The sequence below is a fragment of the Mus musculus genome, chromosome 4 (genome assembly GCF_000001635.26).
Source record: "Mus musculus strain C57BL/6J chromosome 4, GRCm38.p6 C57BL/6J".
In the NCBI taxonomy this organism is placed as follows: domain Eukaryota; kingdom Metazoa; phylum Chordata; class Mammalia; order Rodentia; family Muridae; genus Mus; species Mus musculus.
This window is the reverse complement of record NC_000070.6, coordinates 153,423,520-153,436,796: the sequence shown is the minus strand read 5'-3', so window position 1 is coordinate 153,436,796 and position 13,277 is coordinate 153,423,520. Positions and strand designations below refer to the sequence as shown.

Genomic DNA, 13,277 nt, shown 5'->3' with positions numbered 1-13,277 from the left:
AGTCCCAAGCCGGCTCAGTCTTACTGTGCACATGGAGGCCCTAGTCCCCCAGAGCCATCTTCATACTTGGTGTGACCTGTCTGCAGGGGCCAGTTCAATGTCCTGGGGTTTCTGCCTCGCCTCCTGAGTGAACATGTGACCCATTGGTGCTGATGAGTTATTAGTTGCAAGGCCTCGCTTGTCATCTGGGTGGAAGGCACACAACTGACAATGCCTTGGTGCCTTTATGAAGTGGGGTCAACAGCTTCATGTTGTAGCTGAGCACAACTGAGGGCCCCTCCCTCTGTACCAAGCCCCCCCCAGCGGGGGGGGGGGTGTTTTGCAGGAGGCCTGAGAAGAGGAGGTGCTAATAGGTTGGTAGATTTACAGGAGTCCTAAATCACTCAGGCATGTCCCCCGCAGACCAGAGTTGTCCCTGACGTCACTGCTGTGACATCAGGTCCCTTATAGGCCTTGGCATCTCTACTGTCTAGTGGGGCAAGACCTGGTCCTAGCTCACAGCCATGTCCCCTGGGCTGCCCTCCATTTCCCCTCTGAGCAAATGCATCCCTTTATAAGGGAGCCCCTGGGCTGAGGGGAAGCAGGGTACCCTCCTCCCCAGCCTCACTGCCATAGTTGGGTTTTCTGCATAACAGCTGGGTGTCTTGGAAATGAGAAGGTTTCTATGGTAACCAATTACAGCCCATGATTGGTGAAAAATCACAGAAATATCCTGTGTGTGAAGTTATGCCGGGGAGGCAGGCCCAGGCTTCGGTACTGAGGTTTTAATTTCCTGGGGTGATATTTCTCCGAGTACTGATGGCAGGCTTTCAATATTTTCCAGCCAGCCTGCCCGATGGGGCTAGGAGAAGCCTCGAGGGGCCCAGTTGGGGGATCTGGTGGGGGCCTGGTGGCATCTGGCAGAATTTGGACCTACTGAGTTCTAGTGAGTTGTGATGGAGCCTGCTGAGGGCAGGATTGGTCTAGGGGAATGAGAAGGGCCTAGTAGGAGGTCAGAGTGGAGCTACTGGGGTCTGGATGGGTCACAAAGAGGAGCTGGGATCAGGGTACTGGTGTTGATGGGGCCTGGAGAGGCTTGGGAGGATCTAGCAGGGCTTCCTGGACCCAGTGGGGCTTTGTGCATTCTTGTGGAGTCTGGTAAGGCTAAGTGGATCCCATAGGGATATGGTAAGACTTGGTGGGATCTGAAGGACAGACTAGTGTTCCAGTGAATCTGGTAGGATCTAATGGGTCCTGAGGGACCCAGGGGCCCTAGTGTAGCCTGGAGGAAATCAGTGGGGTCTGGTGGGGTCTAGTGGGGCCCTGAGGGTCCTGGTAAGGTTTGGCAGTGACTAGTGGAGCCTGGTTGGGTTTGGTTGGTGATGCCTAGAAGCAATGGCAAGGCTTGGTGAATCCTCGAGGACCTAGGCCCAGTGAGGTCTCACACCTACTCAGAGCCTCTCATTACAGAGAGGCAGCCACCCAGCCTGATACACAGGCATGGAGAGGACCCGAGTCCTCACCAATCCATCTCCACAGGGTCACCCGAGGCTCTGAGGAGATTGCAGGGGAGTCTCACACTGGCCTAGATCTCACCACACAGCAATGACAACCCTGTCCCTACTGGAGCTCGGCTGCTTGTGCAGAGGAAGGACACAAAGGTAGAGGTGGCGCAGAGACATCCACCTAACGAGTGTGTCCTCCTTCCTCCAGCAAAGCTCTTTCACGCTGATTAAAAAGGCAGGCTGTATTATTTGGGGACCAGTCCTTTTTGCTAATTAGTCCTAGCAAACTCAAGCTCCTTTCTCAGGGACCACCTCCTTCCCAAGCACTGATGCGTGTCAGTCTCAGGAACGTGGGGGTTCAGCAACAGAACAAGCTGAGAAGGAACACAAGCACGCTTGAACAGTTAAATACACTGAAGGGCAAACAAGGACATGCTTACATGCTTGCACTGACATAGATCCACGCTTGTGCGTGGTGACCCGTAGAGATGTACAGATAAGGTACACTCACCAAGGCTCATGGATACATGATACACACAGATATATACATGGACGGATGTAGTGACACCTTCTTGTCTCTCACACCCTGAGGGAATACTCACACCCCTGGGGAGCACTCATGTCCTGAGGAGCACTAACACCCTTGGGAAACACTCACACCCCTGGGGAGCACTCATGTCCTGAGGAGCACTAACACCCTTGGGAAACACTCACACCCTTAGGGAGCACTCACACCCCTGGGGAGCACTCATGTCCTGAGGAGCACTCATGCCCTTGGGAAACACTCACACCCTTAGGGAGCACTCACACCCCAGGGTAGCACTCATATCTTGGTGAGCACTCATATCCTGAGGAGCACTCAACACCCCAAGGAGCATTCACACCCTGTGGGGCACTCACACCCTTGGGACCACTCATATCCAGAGGAGCACTCACAACCCAGGGAGCACTCACACCCCAGGGAGCATTCAGAGACACACCATGCCCACACACACTCACACACACTGGCACATACACTCACAAACTCCCTCTGACTCTCATGCACAAGCAGTCACACCCTGACACTCCCAGACACCCACCTGCCTGTGCTCCACCCCCTGCCAGCACATGCATCCACGTGGACCTCACCTATATGTACAGTGGCACACCCTGACACATGCAGTCACTTTTCAAAAACAAGAACAAAACCACACACCCGTGATACCTTATAAAGGAAAACAACTCCTCGTGTGTTTCTGGGCCTGTTGGGCTCAGCTGTAGAGGCTGTGGTGTGGTGTTCCCGACGCCCTGCACCCCTCTCCCCCAGCAGCCTCTGGGGAAGTTTGAGTTTGCTTCTAACTTTCTGATGTGAAGTTGATGCCGAGCCGACTTTGAGTGGTGTCTATAATCAGTCTTCAATTACCTATGCAGGGGGAAGAGGGAGCGTGGGCTGCATCTTCCACGCCTGGCTGCGTGGGTCTGCACGCTGTTCTGGATTTTCATGTGGAGTTTTAGCATCCATGGGTCTCGAGGGGACTTGTGCCCAGCTAGCAGAGCTGCCCATGGACGCTGGGTCGGGGGCCTGTCTCAGCAGGCGTCAGGGAGCTGTTACTGCTCTTCCACCTGCCCCCAGCAGGCTGAGCATCAGTTTCACCTCCTGCCATGTCTAGCCTTTCTGTATCCAGCCCCATCCAGTCCCATCCAGCCCCAGCTGGCATGGAGAGTTCTCCATAGGGCATCTACATCGGAGATGAACTGGAGAGGGGTGAGTGGGTGGGTGGGGGCGGAAATATCAGCAGATCGAGAGGCTGGTATCAAAGCTTCCAGTTTCCCCTGAGTGGCAATCAGTTCCCACAGCGACACCCAGGGAAGGGCAGACATTGCCGCTTTGCCTGGCTGTGTCCAGGTGGAATGCAAACAGGTGTGTGTTCAGCTCTGACTACTAGAGGCTCCTGGTGTTTGGGAAGAGCAGAGCAGACAGGCTCCTAGGGTAAATCCTTCTTTCTGCCTCATGGCCTGAGACCTCTTCCCTCACAGACCAAAGGAGTCAGCTGGTCAGTTATGATGTGGAGATGCCCCAGCTCTGTGGAGTGGATGATGTCATTACCGTTGGTATCAAGCCCCTGGAGTCTCGGCTCCGTTGTAGGCAAGTCTTCAAGGGCATTTTTCAAGATGGACAGGGGGGACTTTGGTGGCTTAGTCCCTTGCCATGGAAGGGCTCTTAGGTTAGCACCCAGGAAGTGCCTGAGCTGGAAGCAGCTGTCTGTCACACTCCGCGGGCACTGTCCTTCTGCCGTGTAGAGAAACACTGTGCGCATGGGCTGTCCCAGAAGGCTTCTGGAGTCCTTTGCAGGCTCAGATGAATTCTTTTTAAAACCAAAGTCTGTCCCCCACTGGTGGGGGAGGGGAATAAATGTGGCCCTAGTCAGAGCCCTCCTGATGCCCCACTGCGTGCTCACCGCTCTGCTGTCTCTCCTCAGCTCCATGTCTATCCGCTGGCCCGGCCGCTCTCTCGGAAGCCATGCCTGGATACTGATAGCCATGCTGCAGCTTGCGGTCGACTTCCCATCCTGTGACTCACTAGGCCCTGGGCCCGAGTTCCGGCTCCTGTCACGCCCACAGAGGCCCCAGCGGCTGTGGAGTCTGCGAAGTGGACCCCCAACGAGGCTACCGACACCGGCCTGGAGTCCCCGTGCTGCCCGGGCAGAACGTGCCCACGGACCCATACAGATGCAGACTCCCCGTGCTCGGAGGGCCCACAGGCCCAGGGACCAGGTAGCCACCCTCGGACCCAAAGGGGGACTCACCAAGCCCCCAGCTGCCACCAGGTCGAGCCCTTCCCTCGCCTCTGCGACGGCCTCATCCTCCATAGTGACTGCTGGGGCTGCAGAGCACCAGGGCCTCCTAAGACGGGGTAGGAGGCACACACATGATACAGAGTTCAACGATTTCGACTTCCGTGGTGGCAGGCCCACGACAGAGACAGAATTCATAGCCTGGGGGCCTACGGGGGATGAGGACGCCCTGGAGTCCAACACCTTCCCTGGTGGTTTCGGCCCCACCACGGTCTCCATCTTGCAAACACGGAAGACAACGGTGGCCACCACCACCACCACCACCGCGGCCAGCACGGCCACCGCCATGACACTGCAGACTAAGGGGGTCACCGAGTCCCTGGATCCCTGGAAAAGGACCCCTGTTGGGGTTAGCACAACGGAGCCTTCCACTAGTCCCAGCAGCAATGGGAAAGACATCCAGCCCCCGAGGATCTTAGGGGAGACCTCAGGTAGGAGACCTCTCTGTGTTTCTGCTCTGGCTTGGGGACAGGCAGGATGGAAGGTAGTTTGGAGCAGGGAGGCACTGAGATGTGCCCAGAAGTGTAGTTTAAACAGGGGCAGGGAGAACGGTTGAGTGTGGACTGCAGGCGCAGGTTGGGTACCGTGAGTGAGGACAGGAGCTTCAGTGCCTCCCTACACGCTAACACCCAGGCTGCAGTCTCCTGCGCATGTCACATCCCAGTGTTAAGGGACCATATGGTCTTCAGAACTCAAAGAATGGCAGCCCTTCGGGGCTGGTTAACTGCTAGATGGAACTGTCCTGTGGTTAGGAATGACCTTGGACAGCCAGGAAGACTAAGGCCGGATAAGAGGAAGAACTTCCAGTGCTGCTGACTGAAGCTCTGCACACACGGTTCAGCTCTGCCCTCGGGGATGAGTTGGGGGAGGAGACAAGATGCAGGGCTTTGGCTTGTCCCCCACCCTACTCCCACCAAAGTCCTCTTCTTTGGCTGTGTGGACAGTCGCAGCTCCTTGGATGGAGACATCTACTTCTGTGTGACTCGGTACACCTTCTTTTGTGCCTTATTCTCTAACGGCTGTAACAAGAGTAGTCCTGGCCATGTCCCAGGCCAGAGTTTGTCCCTATGCCAGCAATTATAGGGGAGAGAGAGAGAGAGAGAGAGAGAGAGAGAGAGAGAGAGAGAGAGAGAGAGCTATCAGCTAGAGCCCCTCCCACAAGCCCCAGTGTCTGCCTCTGCTGACAGGAATGCCCATGGTATTGTGGAAGTTCAGAAAGGCACGCGGTGGGCAACACTTTCCACAAACAGCAGCGTTTGCTGACACTCCAGAGCAGGGAGAAGATCCCAGAGCATCAGAACGAATGAATGTCGGGTGATGAGGAGTCACCTCCTCAAGGCTTGAATCTGAGAGTGATGGGAGGGAGGAGGGGCAGACAATGGGCAGGAGGAGGGACAGACATCTCCTGAGGTCTACACTGGGCAGTTGGCACAGCGTCTCTGCTCCTGGTTATATTCCTGCTTGTGCCTCTTCTGACCTTGAGCGGGCAGATATCGGCTCTCACTTGGACAGGTTTTCACATGGTAAGCAGCCTTTGTCCTTGAGGCACTAACACCTTTCCTCTCTTCACCAAGTAGCAGGGGCCCACTGCTTTTACCCCGCAGCAGCTTGGTTCTCATGGTGAGCTCACCTGTAAAAGCAGAGCTGGCATCTCCTCCTATGTAGAGACCAAGGGCAGGGCTAAGCTTGACAGCTCCTGGGAAGCTGATAAGGGGCCAAGTAGGCATCTTGCAGCCTCTCTGGGGAGCCCATAGGGTAGCCTCTGGGACACACAGTGTAGACAGGGGAGGGGAACCTCGAATGGTTGTTCATCTCAGGATGGGACGCTTGCAAGCAATTTCCATAGAGTCTGTTTTAACCTCAACCAACTCACTAGCCATAATCATAACGGAATTTGGAGCTCCTCTCGCAGACTGTCACCTCCCCCAATAACGTCACTTACCATATAGACACGTATAGACACGGATGAGGAAACAAGTCCCCATTTGTCCCAAATTACATCTGCTATTACAAATGCTAAACACTCGGGACAGCACTGTGAGGCTTAGAAAATTAACTCACGGTACATGGGCTGTCGCTAATCCAACCCGACAGATGCTTATCTCCGGGAAGATTTATGATTCTCCATAATATAATCTGCCCCTAGATTAATCTGTTTAGCAAAACAGATTCAGAAGAGGGGAAAATATGTGTGCTTGACTCAAATGCAGAGAAATGTAAGGCCTAGAAGCAGGGAAGGGAGGCCTCTGAACTGGCACTGTTGGGGGCAAGGCCACAGAGGTGAGTAGTGGAGGGGTCTGGGGAGCTGGCCATGGTGCTGAAGGCCCCACATAGCCTCTTATCCTTGTAGGATTCCCAGATGGAGAGATGCCTGGAGGTAGGTTTGACTGCTCCTCCACAAGACAGACCTGGATGGGCACACTGCGAAGGGCAGCCCTTATTCACGTACATTGTGTGGAATCTGAAGCAGAGGGATGCTGTGGCCTTTGGTGCACTCCATGGCTGCAGAGAGGAGCCTTGGGAAGGGGTGCTGGTTCACCTGCTCCACTGGCTTATGTGACTGCGTCACCTTGCAAGTTCCGGGATCATTGCTGAGAGCAGAGGCTAACTCCTGCAGAGAGCTCTCCACACCTACATGCAGTTTTATACCCAGCTAGAGTAACTCGGCCTTCTCAGAGGCAGAATAGCTCATTGGGGACTGGAGGGTCACGTCATTGTCCCCCAGATTTGCCCAGTTCCTGCTGATGGCACCCTAGAACTTGGACCCGGGCTTCTGTGTAGTCAGTCCTGGTCTCTACAGAGGCATCTTTGGAGTCTGGCTTGGGAATTGAGTAGTTTGGGATTGTCTGCTTCTGTGTAGAACAATCTGCGAAGGATGGGGCTACATGCTCCCATGCCTGTCTGAGGCTGAAGCTTGTGGCTACACTTTCCTGTATGTCTGTCTTAGCCCAAAGGATCCAGCTACATGCTCTGGAATTACTCAGGACCCCAGGTTAAAAGAGAAGCTACTGGGATTTCTAGAAAGCTCCTCTCTCTTGGAGCAGATGACAGAAGCAGGGGACTGTCCCTGGGTTTTAGAGTCATGAGCTCAGGTGATACATTTACCCCTCTGCACAGAAACAAGAGAAAACTGAGTTGTGATATTGGGTGAGATCACAGTGCACACTTCCCTTCGGGAGCTTAGGGTCTGGCACATGGTAGCTGTGTTTGGTGCCATTAATGTATGAGGATGATGGTAGTGATGCTGATTATGTCGAAGATGGAGATGACAATAACAGTGTTTGTGATGGTGATGATGGTGGTGATGGTGATGACTGGGTGAGAACTGGAATGTAGATTGGAGCAGTAACTCCATTTCATATCCTTGTACTGATTGGCTACTATGAACTTTGAGGAATCCTTTCATGAAGTCCCAAGGCCTTGTCTCTGACCCTGATGCTCCCCGCAGATATGTGGCTGCTCTAGTCTGGAATGGCTTGGGATGGAAAATCACACTGTCCACAGGCACAGAGGTGAGGAGTGGAAGCAGAGGGCCGGCTGGGTCAGCAGTTAGCCTGGGACTGAGGAAGAGCTCTCCCTGCAGGGCGGAGCTGTCTACCGCTCACAGCCCTCTTACAGGTCACTCTCACACCAGAAACCGAGTCTCCTAGGAGAAGCAGGAAATCTTTGCATGAGTTTTTGTCTTAAGCTCACAAAGGGGTTCACAGGGAGCTAAAGCCAACAGGGTGTGGTTAATGGATGTGCCTGCTCCAGGGATATCTGGAGATGGCTGTGGACTGCGGTCAGTGTGCCTGGACCTGCGTGGTATCCTGTGCTCATGATTCCCAGAGCTCTTCGAGGAGTGAGACACTTTTCCCAGCTGGGAAGTTCTGGTCTCTTTGAAGGTGAACAGCCCAGGCGGGCACCCTGGCCTGGAAGATCGGGACCTCACTGAAGGCCTCTCTCTTCCCAAGCACCCAGTCTTGTGAGTCCAGGCTTAGACGACTCCTGAGTCCCGCCTTCTATCCATTCACTTCTCCAAGGATGATTTCTAGGTTGCTTTGTGTGTCTTACCACTGGGCTTCGGTGACGTTTAGGTGCATTTTTAGTGAGCACTGGAGGTCAGGGGTTGTTTTCTCAGTACCCCAGTGGCCAACTGCCCTGAGCAAGGGGACAGCTGGTCCCGGGATCCCGCTGACAGCGAAACGTCCTCTGAACGCCGGAGTGGAGTCAGGGTGGAAAGAAATGAGAAGCAGTTACAGTCACAAGGAGCCAGCTCCATTGTTGAGAGCCACTGTGCCCATTTAAACAGCAAGCCCCCTTTAATTAAGTCGTTGGGTGTTTGCTACCGGGAAAGTGGTTCTGTCTTTAATTTAATGGCGTCTGAAGTAAATGGCTCGTGAACTTCAAAAGTTTTTGAGTGGATTAATTGGGAGAAGAGCATCAAAGAACAAAAGCAGAGTATGAAGCTTTGCAACATCTTAAGCTGTGGCCCCCAGAGTCTCTGCCTGGAATGTCTCATTCAGCAAGGCCCGGGACATGTGAAAGCTGCGGGCCCCATAAGGTGCCTTACACAACTGGTTATGGTCACGGACGAGAGTGCAGGATGGCCAGCCACCATCCGCTCCCACAGAGCCAGGTTTTGCTGAGCGAAGCCCCGCTCACACCGGGGTGGAGGGAGACTCATTTCAGCTCTCCCCTCCTGGGGAGGGCTCAGTCTGACTCTTTTCATTTCCCTTTTGTGTGCTGTGGCCTTGGTTAACTGCGCTCAGTGCATCTTCAGCTCCCTTTGTCCCCCCCCCCCCAGGCTTGTTCTCCTTCTGAGAGCACATCAAGGGTGGGAGGCTCTCCCAGGCCGGCCCTGCCCACTGCCCATCCTGAGCCCAGGCTACCTAGGAGCACAGAGATTTCACTTCTTGCCTTGGCGGGGACCTGGAGCGCTGTCTCTGCCTGCAGAGGGGTGACATACAGCAGGGGTGACCAACAGTCCTTCTGCCTAGAAAGCAGTTTCCTCTCAGAGAGTGGGGATGCTGGGTAAGCAGGGTTGGGGAGTCTCACGAGCATACCCTGATGAGTACATCTTACATTGCACATGTCACTAAATACTGCACTGGTAGCAACTCTGTGTAACATGTGTACGGCTGAATGTATGGCTGTTATCTATGCCTGGGGAGCCATCCTGAGCACTGAGCTTAGGAATAGGAAGGGGACGCCATCTTTAGTGTTGTTATTTGCTGAGATAAGAAGAGTGGCTTTAGAATCTCTGACTTGATCTTTCCTGAACCAAACCCACAAGTCTCTGTTTAGTTGATGTAGAAGGCTGTATCTCTGGTGTGCATGGGTGGGGAGCAGGGCAGCCTAGCCTCTTGTGCCTCTTTCCAAGGGGCTTAAACATTGCGAAGTGAGACAGGTCAGGACACAACCCCCCCCCCCCCTGCATTAGGACAACAGAGTTGTCACAAAGCCACACTTCCTGAGTGACACTGTCAGTGCTGGGGCCAGAGGACAAAGGGACCCCTGAGGTGGGAGGGGATGGCAGGTCGTGGGATAGTGGCTCTGACTTATGTGCGGAGTGGGCAGAGCCTCTACAAACCTGGAGTCCTTGGTGGGAAGTTGATTCTGAAGCCCCCGACGGTGACTGCGTCTCTGAACTGACCTGCATCTTCCTGCCTCCAAAGCGCAGTCATGGCTCAGCTGTCATGGCCAGCTGGATCAAGTGTCAAGCCATTGTGGAGAGGGATCTAGAGTTTTCATTTTGGGGTGACAAGTGGCTTTTCTCTGATAAACTCTGATTTGCCTTTGTCCTTGAGATGGAGGGTCCTGCACCAACGCTGTCAGATACCAAGTTTGAAAGGGCATCCCTGATAGACAGATGCGCAAGCAGAAATTTGTCACCCCAACCTTAGGGGCAGGTTTTCCCAGTGACGCTTCCAGGCCTGTAGCCTGTCACAGCAGTCCGATTCTGGAGTGTCAGCCAGAACCGCGGCAGCTATACTCCTGAAAGATGTGCCAGATGGCCAGACACAGAGATGAGGCTGCACGTCTCTGCTCAGATGTGGATCAGTGAGCCCTGAAACCCAACACCTCGCGTTCTGTCGTAGGGGTGCACAATCAGCAGGAAAGGAGGAAGAAAGGTTCTTTTCTAGAAGTTTCTTCCAGCCATGAGAGGCAAGTTTGTCATGGGGTAGAGAGCAGATGTCTACCCAGAGAGGTGCCTATGGTGGCCAGCTGAGGAGCTGAGACTTGCGCTGGTGTAGGAGAGCCTGCAGGAGAGGACTGAGCTGGGCTTCTGTCCATGGGTGGCCTCCCTGCGTGTCCTTGACTGCACCGGTGTGACCTCACTGGTCTTGTGGCTTTTTTGTTTGCACAACTGAAAAGTGACTTTCGTCTCCCAAGGTTGTTCTGAGACTGGGCTGTGTCCATTGTGTGGATGCTAGCACCGTGGCCAGCGTCTAGCGGCCATGTGTCTAGGATGCATCCACAGCCACCTACCTCCCCAGGCTGTCTCAGGGAGTCTCCTTGTGGAGGCTCAAAGTGCAAGTGGCTTCTGCTTCCTTTATTAATCTCTCCAAAGCCAAGATTAGGAATGGTTGTCTGTCTCAGTCTGCTCTGTCCCTCTGTCTTCTGTGGTGGTCCTCCAAACCCCAGAACCCTTCTCCATGGGGTTGCAGGCTCACCATTCCCCGGTGCTTTGTGAGAGCAGGAGGCAGACTTAAGATTCACTTGTCCAACTCCTGTTCTGTGGGGTAGAAAGTGTTCCTGTCCTTCAAATTGAAAGTCAGTCATGTGACGAACAGAGAGCTGTCTTCTATGTGCCAGCATCATAGTCCAATCCTACGGTCACCCGGCCTCTGTGTGTGTGTGTGTGTGTGTGTGTGTGTGTGTGTGTGTGTGTGTGTATGTGTGTGTGTGTGTGTGTGTGTGCGTGCGTGTGAGAGAGAGAGAGAGAGAGAGAGAGAGAGTGCTGGAGCTGTCCCGACCCATGATCACAGCCTAGAGGTTTGGAGCAAATGTGTTCTCTTAAAGCCCTGGAGGCTGAAGGCCATGCATTGGCTCGGGGAGGGGCATGCTGTCCCTGTTGGCCCCACGAGAGCATCCTCTGTGCATGTGAGATCCTGAGGTCCTAGGCCATTCTTGAAGCATGGCTGTATGGCTCTGGTCCCCATTTCCCTCTTCCCAGAATTATCATTCCTGTACCCCTCTGTCTGTCTGTCTGTCTGTCTGTCTGTCTGTCTGTCTGTCTGTCTTGTAAGGCCATCTGTCTTGTATTTGTGTCCAGTTGGATAACCATAGTGTTTGCACCACCAGGCACTTAACTGCATTGCTTCTGTGGGGCCCTTTGTCTGAATGAGATCACACTGGAGGTTGTGGGAGTGAACTCGAGTCAGATAAGAAGGGTCCTCCACGGCTGAACTATCCAGGTCCTGTGGGTTTGAAGTGTCGGGGTTTTTCTGCAGGGATTCTCTACCCCACATCCCGCTCCAAATCCATTTTTGCTGGAGAGGAAGGTGGGACCAAGTAGGGACTTTCTGGGCTCCCCCCCAGAGAGCACTGGGGTGAGATTAAGGGTTCTCTTGGGAGGTGTGGCTTGGGCAGGCAGGGCCCAGAGAAGGTGAGGACTGAAGAAGATGGAACCTGGAGGAGGTGGGGTCTGCCCTGATACCGGCTGCAAACCTGACCAAGCTCAATGCACAGGAAGTCTCTGCGTCCCATGGGCCTTGCCCACATGAACTGTCCTCCACCCATGCAGGGATTCATCTCCTGGCTCCTGCAAATCCTTGTGCATTGTGGTCACAGCAGAGGGTAGTGATGCAGAGTCCCCCCTCCCCCGACCCCACATCTTCCCACCCAAAGCAGCAGGCACGAGAAACATCTCCAGCTCTGCTTCTGTCATTCCGGTGGGAGGAGAGGCACGTGGGAGGGAGAAAGATGCCTGGGAGATGCTGCTCTCTGAGCTAGCCATGTGGATGGACCTGAGAGCAGCGGAGGAGGCGGGAGCGATATAGAGTGTCCATGAAGAGAAAGAGCAGGGCGGGCTGAGGGAGAGCAGGTCCAGAGGCAGATGGGGCACCCCAGGCGTGGGAAGCTGGGAGTGGGCAGGGCGGGGACCTCAAAGGTGCTCAGTCACTACTTTGAGAACACAGGAACACAGAGCAAGATGGGGTTGGTTTAGAAGATGGCTCAGTGGGGAAAACACTATGACACAAACATGAGGACCCCAGTTCAAATCCCCAGGGCCCATGTTAAACTGAGTGCATCGCACGTGTGTATAATGACACCATACTACAGCAAGCAGGATGGGAGGCAGAAATAGGTGATTTCCCAGAGGCTCCTAGACTAGTCCTGGTGTATGCAGTACCCAGCAAGAGACCTTATCTCAAACAGGAAGGATGGAAGGACCCACACGTATGATTGTCCTCAGACCATGGCACATGTGATCACTTGTGCTCACACTCAAAAGCGTGCACACTCAAGTCGCAGGTACACCTGTGAACATAAAATAAGCATGTGGGATCACAGGGTGACTGGCTGGCTGTGGCTCTGGGCAAACCCTGCTGTTCTATGGAGAGTTACAAAAGGAAGATGGAGCAGTGACTGGAGCCAGAGTGGGGGAGATAACAAGATTCCAGGAACACTGGCAGCCATCTTGTAGAGAGGAACCTACTGCAAATGATAGGAAAAAGAACAATCTAGAAGGTCTAAGACTATAGTCTGAGAAGTTCTTGTCTTCCATGGAATGGAGTGTTTGTGATGGGCACAGCGTGATGCTTTTAGTCGCTTTATTGGAGGTGTGTATTGGTCAGCTTCCCATTCGTTACTGTAACAAATTCCCCGGGGTAACTCAACTTAAGAAGAGAAAAGGTTTTTGATGCAGCTTTGTAGGTGTCATTCTATGAATGACCGTTGACTTGGCCCTGAGGCAGCTTGGCATATTTGTGTAAAACATGGCTGAAGGTTCATTGCGTGTCTGGGTGTGAAG

At 53.9% G+C, this 13,277-nt stretch overlaps 1 protein-coding gene across 2 annotated transcripts in view; it reads left to right on the top strand.

The window, feature by feature from the left end:
• The window catches only part of Ajap1 (adherens junction associated protein 1), a 110,575-nt gene that overhangs the window by 46,999 nt on the left and 50,299 nt on the right, over window positions 1-13,277 (top strand). For both annotated transcript variants that reach the window (XM_006538824.4, NM_001099299.1), the window contains exon 2: window positions 3,944-4,749. In XM_006538824.4, coding sequence (XP_006538887.1) covers window positions 3,944-4,749 — 806 coding nt within the window. The remainder of the gene's footprint in view (window positions 1-3,943; window positions 4,750-13,277) is intronic.